The 15,997-nt window shown below is 41.0% G+C and overlaps 1 protein-coding gene across 1 annotated transcript in view; it reads left to right on the top strand.

The window, feature by feature from the left end:
- GNL2 (G protein nucleolar 2) overlaps positions 1 to 15,997 on the top strand; it is a 22,941-nt gene continuing 6,944 nt past the window's right edge. Inside the window, exons 1-9 of the mRNA XM_081055428.1 lie at positions 1 to 220; positions 1,889 to 1,973; positions 2,922 to 3,016; positions 4,656 to 4,795; positions 7,452 to 7,636; positions 9,653 to 9,719; positions 10,603 to 10,761; positions 11,313 to 11,426; positions 15,358 to 15,486. Of these exons, the coding sequence (XP_080911554.1) occupies positions 157 to 220; positions 1,889 to 1,973; positions 2,922 to 3,016; positions 4,656 to 4,795; positions 7,452 to 7,636; positions 9,653 to 9,719; positions 10,603 to 10,761; positions 11,313 to 11,426; positions 15,358 to 15,486 (1,038 nt within the window). The 5' untranslated portion in view covers positions 1 to 156. The remainder of the gene's footprint in view (positions 221 to 1,888; positions 1,974 to 2,921; positions 3,017 to 4,655; positions 4,796 to 7,451; positions 7,637 to 9,652; positions 9,720 to 10,602; positions 10,762 to 11,312; positions 11,427 to 15,357; positions 15,487 to 15,997) is intronic.

Consider the following 15,997-nt stretch of genomic DNA (forward strand, 5'->3'; position numbering starts at 1 on the left):
AGGGGAAGGCAGGGGCGCGAGCGGAAGTGACGTAGCCCTTGCACACGTGGTCCTGCGTGGTTCATGCGGGTCACTTCGGCGGCTCTTGGAAAGAGACGAGCTCGTTTACCAGCCGTAGGCCGGGTCTAGCACTCCGGTCCTCGTCCCGTCGGCAAGATGGTGAAGCCCAAGTACAAAGGACGGAGCACCATCAATCCATCCAAGGCCAGCACAAACCCCGGTACGAGCGGCAGAGCTCGCGGAGGGTGGAGCTTGGAGGAAGCTTGGGGGGAGGGCTTCGAGGAGACGGGGGGGGGCGGGGGGAAACACGGGTGGCGTTGCTTGGAGTGACTTCGAGCTGAGTGCTGTTGGGGATGAGGACGGAGAAGGTGGTTTCTTCTTTGGGAGGCACTGAGGAGGGCTGACACCTTGCTCGCCTGTCACGGCTAGCTGTCAGGCGCCGGGTCCAAAGCTGGGGAAAGGGAACATGCAGGCCTGGCGGCCGCGGGGCGACTCCAGTTGGGAGATGCGGAGACTGGGAGGCTCCGAGCCGGAAGGGGCAGTTAAACTTGACCGCTTCTTGCGTCTTAGCCTGGGTCAGGTGTTGAAGCTCCTCCCCCAGTGTATTTCAGTCTTGTATGATGCCAGCTTTCCAACTCAAGGAATTGCCAGAAGTAAATTAGATAAAATCAGATGAAAAGTGATGTAAGGCCAATCCATGTGGCCTTTTATACTTGACCACACTTGCCGGCCACCTTCGCTTTGACCATTTAAATGAGAAGGGGATTGTAGATTTGGCTCTTGGAGTCACCCTGTCGAGCAAAGGGCAGAGAAAATCCTACAGATAAATAAAGATGTTTTTGGAGATGTGTATGAGTTTTGCCTAGGTTCTACCTAAAGGATGAACAAGATAGCCTTCGGAGGCGTCTGTTCCATTCAGGTTTAGTTAATAAAACTGTTTTTAAATATGGTTTAAAGTTTTTGATGACTTGAATTCATGTTGAATGTTTTCTCTGGATTGCTGATAATTCAGTTTGTGTAGACTTAGAATGTTAGGAACCCCCGCCCCCCCAAAGGCCCTTAGAGATCAGGAGGTTATAAGTGAAGACACAGCCAAAATAAGGGAAGTGGCTTGTCACAGTTGGTACAGTTAATGAGCAGTAGGGCTGCCACTCCTGTGATTTTAGCCTGTTTACTACTGCATGACTTCAAGAGTAGACAGGTGATTTGAAGGGAGTTACAGCAAAAATCACCCTCTGCTTATTTGTTCTCTTTCAACTATAAGGCAAGAATTGCTAGCTATTGATTAAACTAAAATCAAACATTAGGAAGTTAAGAAACTACTGCATTAGGAACATTATATCAAAATTGTAGTTCCCATGGTCCCTTGCATGTAGCAGACACACACACATATTTGTTAAACTGAGACCCAGAGGTAGGTGTCTTAGTAGTTAAGAGCACAGACAGTGATCAGATGCTTTTGTTTAAATTGTGGCTCTGCCATTTAGGAGCGGTGTGACATTGGGCAAGGGTCTGACCACTGTGCCTCAGCTTCTTAGCCTACAGAATGGGGATAATGTGTCCCTCTTTATAGGATTATTGTATGGATTCCATGAGATAATGCCTGTGATGTGGACAGCACAGTGCCATAATTAATGCCCCAAAATATTGGCTGTTGTCATTGTCAAATACAATCCTATCGAGGGTCAAAGATTAGGTCAGGTGTGTCATGCCATGTAGCTTTCAGTAATTATAATGTTGTGGGAACAACATATGGAGAAAGTCAAGATTTTTCAGTGAGGCGGCAGCCTGCCTACTCTGAATGAACTAGTTGGTGCGTTGGAAGCAGTGATCAAACTTAGACTTATTGGTTATCAAATGGTATGTGGTCTACTTGTGTGTTTCCTAGATCGAGTACAGGGAGCTGGAGGCCAAAACATGAGGGACCGGGCCACAATCAGGCGCCTGAATATGTACAGGCAGAAGGAGCGCAGGTGAGCACTGAGCCGTCATCCTTTCCCCCTCCATGCCCTTGACTTGTAGCTGAGACCCATTAAGCCTGTGATAGTCCCACCCCCGCTGTATCCCCAAGGCCGGGTAGTGTGATGTCAACTATCATTTTCTATGGGTGTTGTGATGATAAATTGTGAATTTTTTGGTTACAGACGTGGGTAGTGTGGATGGTGAAATCATGATTGTATCACAGCTAGAGGTCTTGTTCCTCACCCTTACGGCCTCCCCAACTGTACATCTCGAGTTGAATATCTATCAGATAGAAATCTGGTTTTCTTTCACAAGGCATCTAGGACTGCCTTGAAAGCAGCCAGAGGATTTGTTTTTACTGCCACACTTTAGATCACAACGTTGTGGCACTTGGAAACTCATCCCAACTCTGAGTTCTGCTGAGGCAGCCTCTACCACAGACTCGCTGAGTGTGGCGTTTTGCTAGCTGGTCTTCATTTGTTTGGTAATTAGACTCTTCATCCGTTCTAAAAGATGTGTCTCAAACACCAACGTCAATGAACTTCATCTGCCTTAGTCACCTACTCCGCAGTTTGTTTTAGAATTTTGAGTTACAGCATAAATTACCCTCTACTTAAAATTCATTTAAACCAGCCTTCAAGTAATTACCCAAAAAACTCAACTATGTGATTTTTTTTTTTTTAAAGCAAAAAACAGTAAACAGATTTTTAAACCTTGGCTTTATTTGTTATTCATCTAGCAGAAATCATTATGTGCTCTGTTGCAAGAGGTTAAATGGCTTTTGGGCAATCTGTTTCAAATGTAGTACTTTTTGTTTACTGAAATCTGTATTTCATGATCATTTACAACCAAAAAAGAAAAGAAAATGTCCTTTTGATGGAAAGGGTATTCTGTAAACCAAAGTTTGCTATTGCCTTTCTTCTGTTGTCAACCAAAATCTGTTAATTTCCTCAATTTAGGAACAATCGTGGTAAAGTGATTAAGCCTCTGCAATATCAATCAACGGTGGCTTCTGGCACAGTGGCAAGAGTGGAGCCAAATATTAAATGGTTTGGTGAGTATTGTCCTCTGTTATTTTTGCTCTACAAAATGTGCGCTGTGTAGAAAAGCGGAGAGTGTTCAGGTGTCTAAAAGGCAGGAGTTTTGGGGTGAGTGGAACTGTCAAGGATTATATGAGAAAGAGATGACATAAAAAGTACCCGTAGTGGAAAAAGTGCAGAGAAAAGTAGTGGAGGTGGATTCCATAAGTAACTTCTTTTTGAAAAGGGCTCATTGTTGTTCATTGTTAAGTGACCCTGTGAAACAGGTAAGACCGTCCTTAATGACCAGCACTGACAGACCTTAGAACTCTCATGTCTTCATTCCTGGTTGCCTGGAGAGGTTACTGTCTGAGAGGTTCCTTGCAGGTATGTTTGTGCCTTTGGCCTGAAGAGTGAGTGCGTTAGCCATAAGTTCCTCTGAAATACTTTTTCTTAATGGGGTTGTATTTGAACTGAGTGACAATGAAAGGACCTCATTGTCGGTCCTTCCGGTGAATAGAGTATCTCCAGAGTCACAGAGGGATTGGGGCTTCTTTCTTTGGGAACTCCACCTTTATTTTAGTCTGGACTTTCAGGCTTTCCCTTCGCCACTGTGAGGTGTGTGGGTCAGACGGTCAGACCCCATTGTTTGGTGTTTTACCTCTATGCCTGGGGGCGGGTGGCAACTACCTTTGAATACGTCTTACATCTTTTGATGGGATACCTCCTAGGACACTGCAACGCAGAAAAACGTCAAAGAAAACTGCTTACAGAGGTGTTTAACATGGTGGCTAAGTAGAGTGATGCCAGATCCAGACTGCCTGGGTTCGAATCTCTGGATTCTGCCATTTCTGTGACTGCGGGCACGTTATTAAGTCTTGTCTGTCCATCAATTTCCTTATCTCTAAAATGAAGATAAAAATAGTATCTATCTTGTAGGACTGTTGTGGTAATTAAATGAGTAAATTCATGTAAAGTGCTCAGGATAGTGCCTAGTAAATAGTAAGTACAATATAAGCATTAACTGCTCTCATCACCATCATCATCCTCACCACCACCATCACCACCGTCATAGTCACCCTCATCTTGAGTTTTGCATTTGTGCTACAACATGCTGTTTAATGAAATATGTTCTTTGAGATCTCTCACTTCCACGGTGTTCTCTAGGTAGTGTTAATAGCTTTATTTCATTCCCTTGCATGGATTTATTGGTTAATTTAATAGCCGTTTCGAGCCCTCATAACCCTAAAAACTAACTGACTCTTAGGTTCTGTGTTTCAGGATTCTCTGTGTATTCCAACTGATCATCTGTGATTGGCTTCAGATTTCTTTGCCAGAGCAGGCAGGAAGTAGGACATTTGTCAACTCTCAGCCCTGTTCAGTGATACTTATTTTTCAATTTCATCCAGTTAGGAAATTGGACTGGGAAAACTATTGAAACCCTTTATGTGTCTGGGTTGGTGGATTAGTTCTTAGTGTAATGCATTCAGAGAGGCAGTTTTTTTTGTTTGTGTTTTTTTCCTCTTTTAAGTTTGAAAATGACTACGTGGGATGGTGTATCAGGTGTTTGGGTGAGCAAGGGTAGTTCAGAATCTTTCATTGTGGCATTGGGAAGATGGGTACAGAAGCAAAAAGGAGTTGTTTATTAAATGGCAACATTCTTTTGTAAAACAGGAAACACACGGGTGATTAAGCAGTCATCATTACAAAAATTTCAAGAGGAAATGGATACAGTTATGAAGGATCCATACAAAGTTGTCATGAAGCAAAGCAAGTTACCCATGTCTCTTCTCCATGATCGAATCCAGCCTCATGTAAGATGGAGAGCTCCCTGGCAATGGAATTTCTTTGGCAAACGCCATGCATATACTCTACCAGATTTGTCTTTTGCTTTTCCATTAGAGAATAGTAACTTTAATGCAGTACTACTGTTTTCCATGACTTCTCTTTTCATCTTTGTTAGGGGGTCTCCCCTTTAGTATGAATCGCGTTTTGTCAGGGAGGTTTAGTAGTATGTTGATCTAAGCATAGGCTTTGGAGTGAGACCTGAATTTTAATCTTTGCTCTACCCCTTCCTATGGCCTTAGTTCCGTTTCTCTGTGAGCTTTCACTTCCCCAAGTGTAAAGTCAAGATAACTCACCTCCTTAGGTGATTGGATGCAGATGAACCATCCGTAAAACTCGTGGCACATAGCGAGCACATAGCCGGCTACCTAATTAGAGCTAAATAGATCATAGCTATTACTAGTATCATTTAAACATTTTTTTGGTAGGCAAACTTGTTTAAATGGTAATTCCATCAAACTTTGGGGAAACATAGAATTAGAATTGAGTTGGTAGGAGGGAGACCTTTGGTCACTTGTACTTGTGGCTTCTGTGAGATGCTTGGAGATTCTTTTGAGCTGAAGTCAAGGGTGCTGGTCATATTGGTTGTTAATCATTGAAGTTCAAAGTACAGTAAGCACTGGATCTGGCTTGAGTAGAATGAGTTTCACACAGAACCAAAGAAATGGCCTAATGATTGCCTGCACGTTTTTACTTGCGTGAATAATAATTCCCAGAAATGGAGCCAGTATGTAAGCTTCAGTTCCAGTATAAGGAGAGGAAGAAAACATTCACATGCATACATGGATTAACAGTTCAAAGAAAAGTGTTTACTTGCAGAACAAAATAAAAACCAAGGCCTGGTTATTGCCTCAGGTTTTATCAATTATGCTTTGTTTTATGACAGACGAGAAGAATGGCACCTATTAGTGGAATGACTGTTTTCTTTCAGGGAAACACATGAGTGTAATTCATGAACCACAGACAAGTTGCTCATTTCCCTTGTTCTCTTTGTCTGTTCTCCCTAAAGCCATCTTTCAACAAAATATTGAATCCTGTTTATGAGAAAAACAGAAAGATTCTATTATGGATTTAATGCTTTGTTGTCCATTCCAGTTGTTCTGTGCCTAAATATCTGATGCGTAGAATGAAGGCCGAAGGCTCTCCAGCTGTAGCAGTCAGCTAATATTTTGATGCAGATAGGCACGCAGAGTAATTGATGAGTTTTCTGTTTTGGCCTTGAGAAACCTTACTTATTTTATTTTAGTGTGATATCTACCACTCATTAGAAAATCTAATTCTGAAGATTGCTGCACAGTGGGGTCCAGTCAGATATGCTTCTAACTTTTGCGCATTCAGCTGCATGTGCATTATAATTACTGTATTTCTGTAGCAGTACAGTAAAGACTAACTTATTTTGTGTGTGTACTTCATGATATACTGTATATTACTGCATTGTACTTACTAATGTATAGGTTTATGTACACAAATCCACGTGTACTGTCCTTTATAGGTTATTTAAGAGATTTTCAAGGATAAATTGGATCACAGTTTTCCCAGTGACATCAGAACCTGGTTGCCATGTAAATGTGACCCTGCTCGGGGATGTTCTCTTGTTGGAGGGTAGCAAGTAAAACCAAAGTAAGCAGTGGGTTAGAGGATCTGAGAAAGTTGTAACAGCATGAGGGTCTTTAGGAGCTGGAGGGGGGAATCTATTGAAAGTTCAGAAGCCACAGGTGTGGTTCCATCATCCGTGCTTAGTAGCTGGTGCTATCAGAGGAGCTTATACTGAGGGGCATAGGGTGATTTTTTTGAGGATATTCTCTGCCGGCTATTAACATTCTGTTACGTGATAGATCCCAACTCAAACTTTGACTTTTATCCGGCTTCAAAAATTCCTATGCCCGTAACTCCTTTACAGTCACATCAAGTTCTAGTTAGTATCAGGTTCCTTTTATCATCTAAACTATTATTTTGGACTTTTGCTAGATGTTTTTCATCTGAACACTTTCCATGTGCATTTAATAAAAACGTTACCTAAATTAGGGAAAATGTTATCTGAAACTAAAATGCATCTTACAAAACAAGCAATTCCTTTTAGCCATGAAAGAAATGAACTTCCAAGAAAAAGTTGGCATTTACAGTTGGTTTAAAAAAACAAAAACAAACAAAAAAAAAACCCCCCCACAATTTTGAGTATAATTGTCCTTGACAAAATCTGTGAATTTGGCGAATTTCAGACACTTGTTTGAAAGCTCAAAAGAAAAAAGAAAAAAAGTTCAGAAAAGGTAAGTTAATTTTTAGCATTGTCGCCTTAATTACATTTGACAAAAGTTTGGGTAAATGGGAAAAAAGCAGAGTTTTTGGCAAGTCTTACACAACTCTTCATATTTGCTTTGACTCTTTGTATTACTTTTATATTTCTCCGAGGAAGCCTATAGAACTTCAGACTACAGGAACATGTGCTTTTGCCGTTTAAATAAGCAACTTCTGATTGAAAGCCAGGTTGTGTGCATGTTGTAGATTCTGGTACAGGTTGAGCTTTGGGGAAAAAAAAACCAGAAAGCCCTTCCCAGGTAGGTTTCTAATTTTTTTGTTTTCTCAGTGTTTTCCTTATTTTCACCAATAATTCTCCTGTCTCTTTAGAATGCAAAGGTGCACATTCTTGATACTGAAAGCTTTGAAACTACATTTGGACCTAAGTCACAGAGGAAGCGACCAAATTTATTTGCGAGTGACATGCAGTCTCTTGTAGAAAATGCAGAGATGTCCACTGAGAGCTATGACCAGGGCAAGGACCGTGATTTGGTCACTGAAGACACTGGTGTGAGGTACAGTTTTGAAGTTCATGACGCCTCCTCATTTGCTTTTCTGCAACAAAACATTTTCTCTACACTTCTTTTGCCTACATGACGCTGAGTGATTTAACTCATAGATGAGAGAATTCTCCTCTATCCTTAGACTAGAAGAATTAGTGAAATTGGGGCCAGGTTGAAAATAATGTAAGGTGGCTTGTTTACCATAGGTCTCTTGCTTCATCCCCAAAATAAAAAATCTTTTCTTCTTCATTATAATAGCATATATTCTGTGATGGGCAAATTAGAAAATATTGTTAAAGTGGAAATGCAACAAAAAGAAAATAAGAACTCATAATCCCACTACCTATGTTAAGCATTGTGAATACCAAGACTTCCTTAACCAGAAGTCTGGACCATTGCGGGGTACATGGATGGCCTCGGAGGTTTCTGTGACCCTTTGAAAATAATATGGAAAATTTATAGAAGTGCATAAAGGTGGGATTTTGTTGTTTTTATTTTTGTTTTGTATTATTTTGGGATGGGCGGAAAAGGAGATGAAGGATCCATAACATTCATCATATTCTCATAAGGGTCCATACCCAAAAGAAGGTTAAGAATCAGCCACCGATATATATATTCTTCTAGATCTTTCTCACACTCAATTTTTATTTACAAATGTAATACCTTAAGACTGTATTTTAACTTGCCTTTTATTTTCATATATTTTTCTAACTTATTAAGAATATATTTCCATGCCAGTACTTAACAGCAATATACTATTTAATGTCAGAGTAGTATTTTTGTTGTGACAAGTTCCACTATTGGACATTTATACTGTTTATAGTTTTTCCCTATAGTAAACACCACTAGGGTAAAACATCAGTGTGACCAAACCTTTCTCATCCTTAATTATTCCCCAAAGATAAATTCCTATGGGGGAAATTACAGTACCGGAGAGTATGCACGCTTTTTTGATAGGCAGCTCCCACATTGCTCTCCAGAAGGGTTTACTAATTTAGTTTCCCCTAGGTAGTACCAGAGAATCCCTATTCTTTCTCTCATGTCTCTTAAGTGACTTAGCAAAAAGGCATTGTCCACTGACTGCAGCAATGCCTCCTACTGGTGTTGTCAGCCCGTCTCAAGCTTTGGGCCTCCTGGAGATAATGTGAAGCCATTTGAAGCCGAGCAGAAAGGCAGCAGGTTCATTTTTTTAGAATTATTTGGACTTTCCAGTTGACTTTGTAGTCTTCTATTGATTTGAAATTTTTTCCTCCTCCAAAAGATGCAATAGGTGGGACAAACAAAACTATTTTTGTTTCAGACATTGGATAAGTGTCTTTGAGGCTAATAACCAGATTCTCGACCTCATCAGAAAAAATTCACTGTACCTGGCAGCTATGGAGTGTAGATTAGGGTTCAGGTCTTGCCAATTCCTTTTATAATTCTCTGACATATTACCTAATTACAGTTGCTTTTACAAAAATAAATTTTATTATGGTAAAGTATACATAACAAAATTTACCACTTTAACCATTTTTAAGCATGCAATTAAGTGGCATTAAGTACATTCACATTGTTATGAAACCATCACAACTGTCCGCCTCATCCCAAACTGAAACTCTGTCCTCATTAAACAATAACTCCCCATTCTCCCTCTCCCCTCCCGTCAACCACCATTCTACTTTCTGTCTCTTATGAGTTTGAATACTCTTATGAATAATACTTCAACTAAGTGGTCATACAGTAATTGTCATTTTGTGTCTGGCTCACTTCACTAGTATAATGTCTTCAAGGTCACCCATGCTGTAACACTAATCAGTACTTTAATTTTTATTACTAAATAGTATTCCATTATGTATGCACATTATTTTTGTCTATTCATCTGTGGGTGGACATTTGGATAGAGTCACTTTTAAAATTGTTTGTTTTTGGTCCATCTGCAACCAGTTTTGATACCATTTTCCTTGTTATGTGGTTGATATTTCCCTAAAATATCCTTTTAATCTTTGTAGTTCTATAGTTGCTCACTTTGTGTGCTTTCTCATTTAGAAACGAAGCCCAAGAGGAGATATATAAAAAGGGACAGTCCAAAAGAATATGGGGTGAGCTCTACAAGGTAAGACTTTAAATTCTCTCTCATTGAGTGGTTCCTTTGGCTTTCACAATCTTATATGAGAACATTGATTTCGATATATTGAAGTCTGCTGCCCATTCTATCCTCTTTCTACCACAAAGAAACCAGGATTGATGTAGCCACGAACATACTGTCATCGGTCTAAATAACTTTTTTTATCACTCGTATAATAGCAGCTACTATCTACACATTCCCATATTCTCTGTCAACATTTCTTTGGATGACCTGCTAAAGTGATATTGCTGTTTAGATCTATCGTACATGGTTAGACCTTCATGAGAATTTTTAAGTTACTTAGTGCAGCCCTTTCATTTCATAGATGGGAACACATCTATGAATATCTTATCAGCTCACCCAGCTAGTTAGTGGAAGAGTCTTTGTGTATCTTGAATCCACTGCTCTCTAGCTGGCTGAGGTTTATGTCTTCACACCAATAATATTCTCGGGAACAAAGACCTTCAAGCATAGTCACATAATTAAAGAGTAACATACCGGTAATAGGAAACTAGTACTATGGAAGCCAACTAAATTTTTCAGTATTTTGTAAAATACATGAAACTTGTAACAGAAGAAACTTTCAGAAGTCTAAGAAGTAGACTGTTCAGTAATGCATAGTAGTCATGAAATAAGGTGGGTTTTTCTAAGCTACTTTTCCTATTTAAAATTGGAAAACTTTCACATACCACAGGATGAGAAAACTTGAATTCTGATCACTGCGCATTGAGGTTGGCTGCAACCTACTCTCCTCATAAGATGGCTTTGAAGTTATCGCTGTTGGTTTTTCCCTGGGTTGTCTTAAGTGTCAGCCCTGGTTCATTTTGCCCTTGTGCAATAGCAAATCATTTTTGCCTCTTTGGATTTGCAGGTGATAGATTCTTCAGATGTTGTAGTTCAAGTTCTTGATGCTAGAGACCCAATGGGTACGCGTTCCCCTCACATTGAGACTTACTTGAAAAAGGAAAAACCCTGGAAACACCTCATTTTTGTCCTTAACAAATGTGACCTTGTTCCGACCTGGGCAACAGTAAGTACAGCTGCTAATGCAAAACAGACATCCGAAGCCACTCAGCTCGTGTCAGCTTAGAGTGTCCATAAATCAATCAGTTTTATGGTTTCTGGGACTTGGAATATTAGTTAAAGCATTGGGCTCTTGAGACTGGAGTCATTATTGAAGTGTTCGCTTTGAAAACACAACCAAAATGTGCTTCATCGGCTGAGCAGAGTTAACCTTTTATCCTCTGCTGGTTGGTAATGGGGCAACAGCAGGGTACACAGAATGAGTGTTGCGTGCCCCTGCGAAGGTGGCAGCTGCAGGACTGGCCCATTTCACAACATGCTACATTATTTCATTAAGTTGCATTGAAGGCATTTTTGGAATATTGTTTTGTATTTATAAGACAAAAGACAAAGCATTAACTGTCACACTTGAAAAAAGCATTTCAAAGAATTATAGCTAACATTTTCCGTAGACAGCTGTGTATTTGAAGCACAGTGCTGTAATTCAAGCTCTGATTCTTCCTGTATTGTAAATAAACAAGTTACAATTTAGCAGGATCTTTTCTTTTCCCCCTTTAGAAACGATGGGTTGCTGTCCTCTCCCAGGATTATCCTACACTTGCTTTCCATGCAAGTCTTACTAACCCCTTTGGCAAAGGAGCATTTATTCAGCTTCTGCGGCAGTTTGGAAAGGTATTGATGACACCTGATCTGTTTCTCCTGGGGTCGTGGAGCTGTGGGTTTGTGTAAGAATTTCTCTTGTGCAGTGGCAGAAAGTTACCAGCCTCACTTGTCACATCTTGATAATGAGAAACGTGTGGTCTAGAGACGTAAAAACCCATAGAGCCTCAGGATTATAAGGGGTTCTGAAATATTTTCTAGCTCAGCCTTTACCCCCATCCCTGACCAGCATTGCTTCCCTTTCTGCTGTGTGCCTGGCACCTGAGGGCCCACCACCCCACACTCTGTGTTCCCTGCCCTGCTGAGCATTCGAGGCCTGTGTGCTTCCTGCACCCACGGGGCCTGTGCAGTTTCTGTCCCCTCGGCCTGGAGGGCTCCCTGCCAAACTCCAGCTCTGCATCCCCTGTCAGATGTCAGTTCCTCAGGGAAGCCCTGAAACCAGACCGACCTAGCAAATGTTCTCAAAGCTTCATGTTCTGTACCTGCAACTTTGTGTATTTATTTATTCTACCTGGCTTCTAACAAAAGACACATGTTCTCTGTCCCACCCTCTGTACTTCCCAGAGGCAAACACTTCCAACTCTTAGCTGTTACTTCTTTTATATTTTAATACAGCTTATGATTCTATTTCTTGATTTCCCTCCCCTCAGCCAGTTTTAGATAATTATTAAGTTCCTATGATGGCAAAGGAGGATTAGGTTTCTTACAGCCATCCTCCCTCCTCACTTCCTTTTCCTCCCTCTATTCTCCCTATATCATATGCGTGGCTAAATTAGTACTTATTCAATGTTTACATTATTATGCCTAAAATACCAGTCACAACTGATCCACACCGTGTTGTGATTATAATTGTTTTCTAATAGAACCTTGTGTTTTCCCTGGTTAATTAGCTCCGTTTTATTTGTCACTAATGAATCACCAAATCCCCTGGTAGAGTGGGATCTTTCTGGTACCTCCCTTTCAGCCGGCACTGGCTGTCCCCCAGGCTGGCGGCAGAGTCTTCTTCCTGGCATTTCCTTTCATCATCATCCTCAGAATCCCCATGGCTGTTTCCTGTGTTGGATCTCTTGTTCCTTGGATCCCTTTTCTTCTTTCTTGGTTTACTCCTTTTGATGGAATGTATTTTCCAAAAGCTTCCTGAGAAGGAGTGTTAAGAAGGAACATTTTTTTGAGATCTTGCATTCTAGAAATATCTTTTTTTACCCCCTTCTTCCTCTTCCCCCCAGTTCAAGCCCTCGTTTCTCAATCTAGTTGTATAGGACACAGCTCCCTGGCCCATGCTGGTATTATGATCCTTGCACTCCCCCCGGCTGAGGCAGTTGGTCCTCAGTCATTGGTTGGCTGCTTACCGCAGCTCACGGCAGCTCTTGCCAGCTGACGGCCACTCACGGTGGCTGCTGGCCGCTCATAGCTGCTCATAGCAATCCACAGCAGCTCATGCTGGCTGCCAGCCGCTCGTGGCAACACACGGTAGCCCATGGCAGCTCACGATGATTGCCGGTCACTCACACTGACTGCTGGCCACTCACAGCGGCACACGGTAGCCTGCGGCAGCTCATGGCAGCCCAGCTCCAGGGAGAGCTGTTGTTCACAATCTTAGCTGTAGACGGCACAGCTCACTGGCCCATGTGGGAATCGAACCGGCGACCTCAGAGTCAGGAGCACAGTGCTCCAACCACCTGGGCCACCAGGCCGGCCCTCTAGAAATATCTTTACCCTTATACCGTTTCTCCTCAGAATGTTGAAGGTACCACTGCATTGTCTTCTGGCTTCTGATGTTCCTGGGGAGAAACCGGAAGCCATTCTGACTCCTAATCCTTGGTGGCCGGGATCTTTGTTTTTAAAAAGTATTCCTGTTCTGAAATTTCACAGTGATGTGCTTTAAGATGCACATAAGTCTTTTATTGTTCAGTGAGCTGGGCATTGGATGGGACTTGCAATCTGATAATTGTCCTATATTATTTCTTGGAAACTCCCGCACCATGATCTCTGTTCTCATTCAGGAATTTGGTTTAATCCTTGAATTTTCTTATCTTTGTTTCAGTACATTAATGACATTATGCTGTATTTTCTTTTTCTTTCATTTTTTTTTTTTTTTTTTTTTTTTTTTTTTTTTTAAGGAGGCCTCAGCTCTCTCTGACCCATACGGGGATTGAACCGGCAGCCTTGGTGTTATTCACACCACGCTCTAACCAACTGAGCTAACCGGCCGCCCCGTTATGCTCTATTTTCTAGGCAGTTTCCTTGACTTGATCATGTAGTTTATTCTATCACAGAATTTATTTTGCTTCTCACTTTTGATCTTTAATTCCTGAGAGTTGTTTAACTTTGAATTGCCCTGCCCCCTTTTACAGCCTGTTCTTTTTTCACAGATGGAATATCTTCTGTCTCTTTGAGGATGAGAATGATACTGATAGTGATATTTTGAAATTTTCCTCTCTTCCTACATTTATTCTGTTTTCGCTCAGTTTTTGTGTGTGTTTGCTGTCTTTTCTAGTAGACTCACACTTCAAATGTCTGGTTATTCTTGGCTCTCCATTCATATTTAAGAGTGAGCCACTAAAAGAAGCCAATAGAAGTTTTATGCGGGGCGGATAGGCTTCGCTGTAGGGTGACTGGATGGAAACGATATTTTGTTGGAGGACACCCTAGATGTCAGTGTCTGTAGGTCTTCACTCTCAAGCCTGTGAGTTTCCCCAGGAAGGAGTCTTCTAATCTCCAGCTCAGGGTATAAGCTTGGTCAGGGTTCTGGGAACTCATGAGAGTAAGGGCCTGTGGGTCTCACTATTCAATATTTAGAATTTCAGTTAATCACTTTGGAAACTCTTTCAGCCACTGCTTTCTAAATCTGGGGAGCCTTTCAGGTTTGCAAATTGAAGATATTTTCAGAAATGCAGGGTTTAAAAAAAAAATCATTATCCCTTAAGGCTCTGGGAGAGGGGTTGTGTGCCCATGATGAGTGACGGAAGGGATGGAGAGGTGACTGTTTCTACAGACTTTCCACCAGTTCTCTTGATTTCAGTCCCGCCATTAGAGCCATCCGTCTTGCCAATTCCTGAGGCCTTTTGAGATTAATTGACAGTATAGTTTCTGGATTTTTAGTTTGCCTATGTTTGCAGCCACTTAGTTTTCATGTCTTGTAATGGGCCAGGTTAGATACTACTTTTTAGCTGCTAGTAGTTTGTTAAATCCCATGTTAGTTTTTATTATCTCCTCTCTAGCTCTTTCTTTGGTTTTGTATGTTTGGTTCTATGGATTTATATGTGTTAATTCCCATTGCCATCATTCTAGTGGAGTTTAGGGAGTGAGGTAGGCTTGGAAGTTGAATTCACCATCTTTAATCAGAAGTTCCCCTCCATTTGTAGATTCATCTTGAGCTCTGCCTCCTTGTTACTTTCACCCAGTGGTCTAACATTTGAGGTTGCTTTTTTTTTTTTTTTACTTTTGTTGTTTGTTTTTGGCAATGAAAATGCAAAATGTGTCATGCAGGAAAAAGGAGGGATGGGTCGTGGGATGTCAGTTAGAGCATCTGCTGAAGTTCTCTTCCCTGAAGACATTTTATCAGTGGTTGGTGTTCTAAATTGATGACTACCAATTTCTTCCTTTGTTTCTTGACTCATATACTTTTAACCTTAAAACTTTGGAGAGTAATTTCACATGGATGACTGAGGAAATTACTCACCTCTGATTTACTAAAGTGTGTATATCTAGCCGGAGAGTAATTTCACATGGATGACTGAGGAAATTACTCACCTCTGATTTACTAAAGTGTGTATATCTAGCCGGCTCAGACTATGTAGGTGGTGTATGTCCAGTCTTTAAATCAAGTTGTCAGCACCAGTTTTGCATTGTATTTTTTATATTAGCAAAGTAACACAATCTGTTTGTCCAAAGGGCTTTTCATGACTACGTGTATGTTGGTGGATATTCTTTTTTTGAACAGTTGCACACTGACAAGAAACAGATCAGCGTTGGGTTCATTGGCTATCCAAATGTTGGCAAGAGCTCTGTGATAAACACGATGCGCTCCAAGAAAGTTTGCAATGTGGCCCCCATTGCAGGTGAAACAAAGGTACGTCTGGCTCAAGGGGGTCTTATTTACATCTACATATTTTATTTCCATGGAAGGTGATTATTTAAGACATGGAGATTTGTATCTGCTTCCCTTGAATGAGGACCACCTTCGAGTTTAGTCTCCATCTAATAGTTTGGAACGTACCAGAGTTCCAGAGTTGTTTCTTCCCATTTTGATAAGACTGAATACTTTGTAAGCCACTGTGTGGCTTTGGCATGATTTGATAAGTGCCACTCGTGTAAGTCTGTTTTAAATTGTCACTTTTACTTTCATAAACAAAACTAACCCAAGAATATTTGATGCCTGGGTTAAGAAAGAAAACTTAACATAAAAGGAGATTTTGGCAGTAGAGGGTCATTCCCTAGAACATAGAAGGTTTGGGGGGCAGCATGGTTCTGCTGAAAGAAAGAGAGGCCAAACAGTATTAAGCTTCCAAGAGCACTTTTAAAAATCAGGGGAAGTTTTACTGGATATTATTGCACAATACTGGATGGAGATCTTGCCTCTG

Source organism: Rhinolophus hipposideros (genome assembly GCF_964194185.1).
Source record: "Rhinolophus hipposideros genome assembly, chromosome: 8".
NCBI classification, from domain to species: domain Eukaryota; kingdom Metazoa; phylum Chordata; class Mammalia; order Chiroptera; family Rhinolophidae; genus Rhinolophus; species Rhinolophus hipposideros.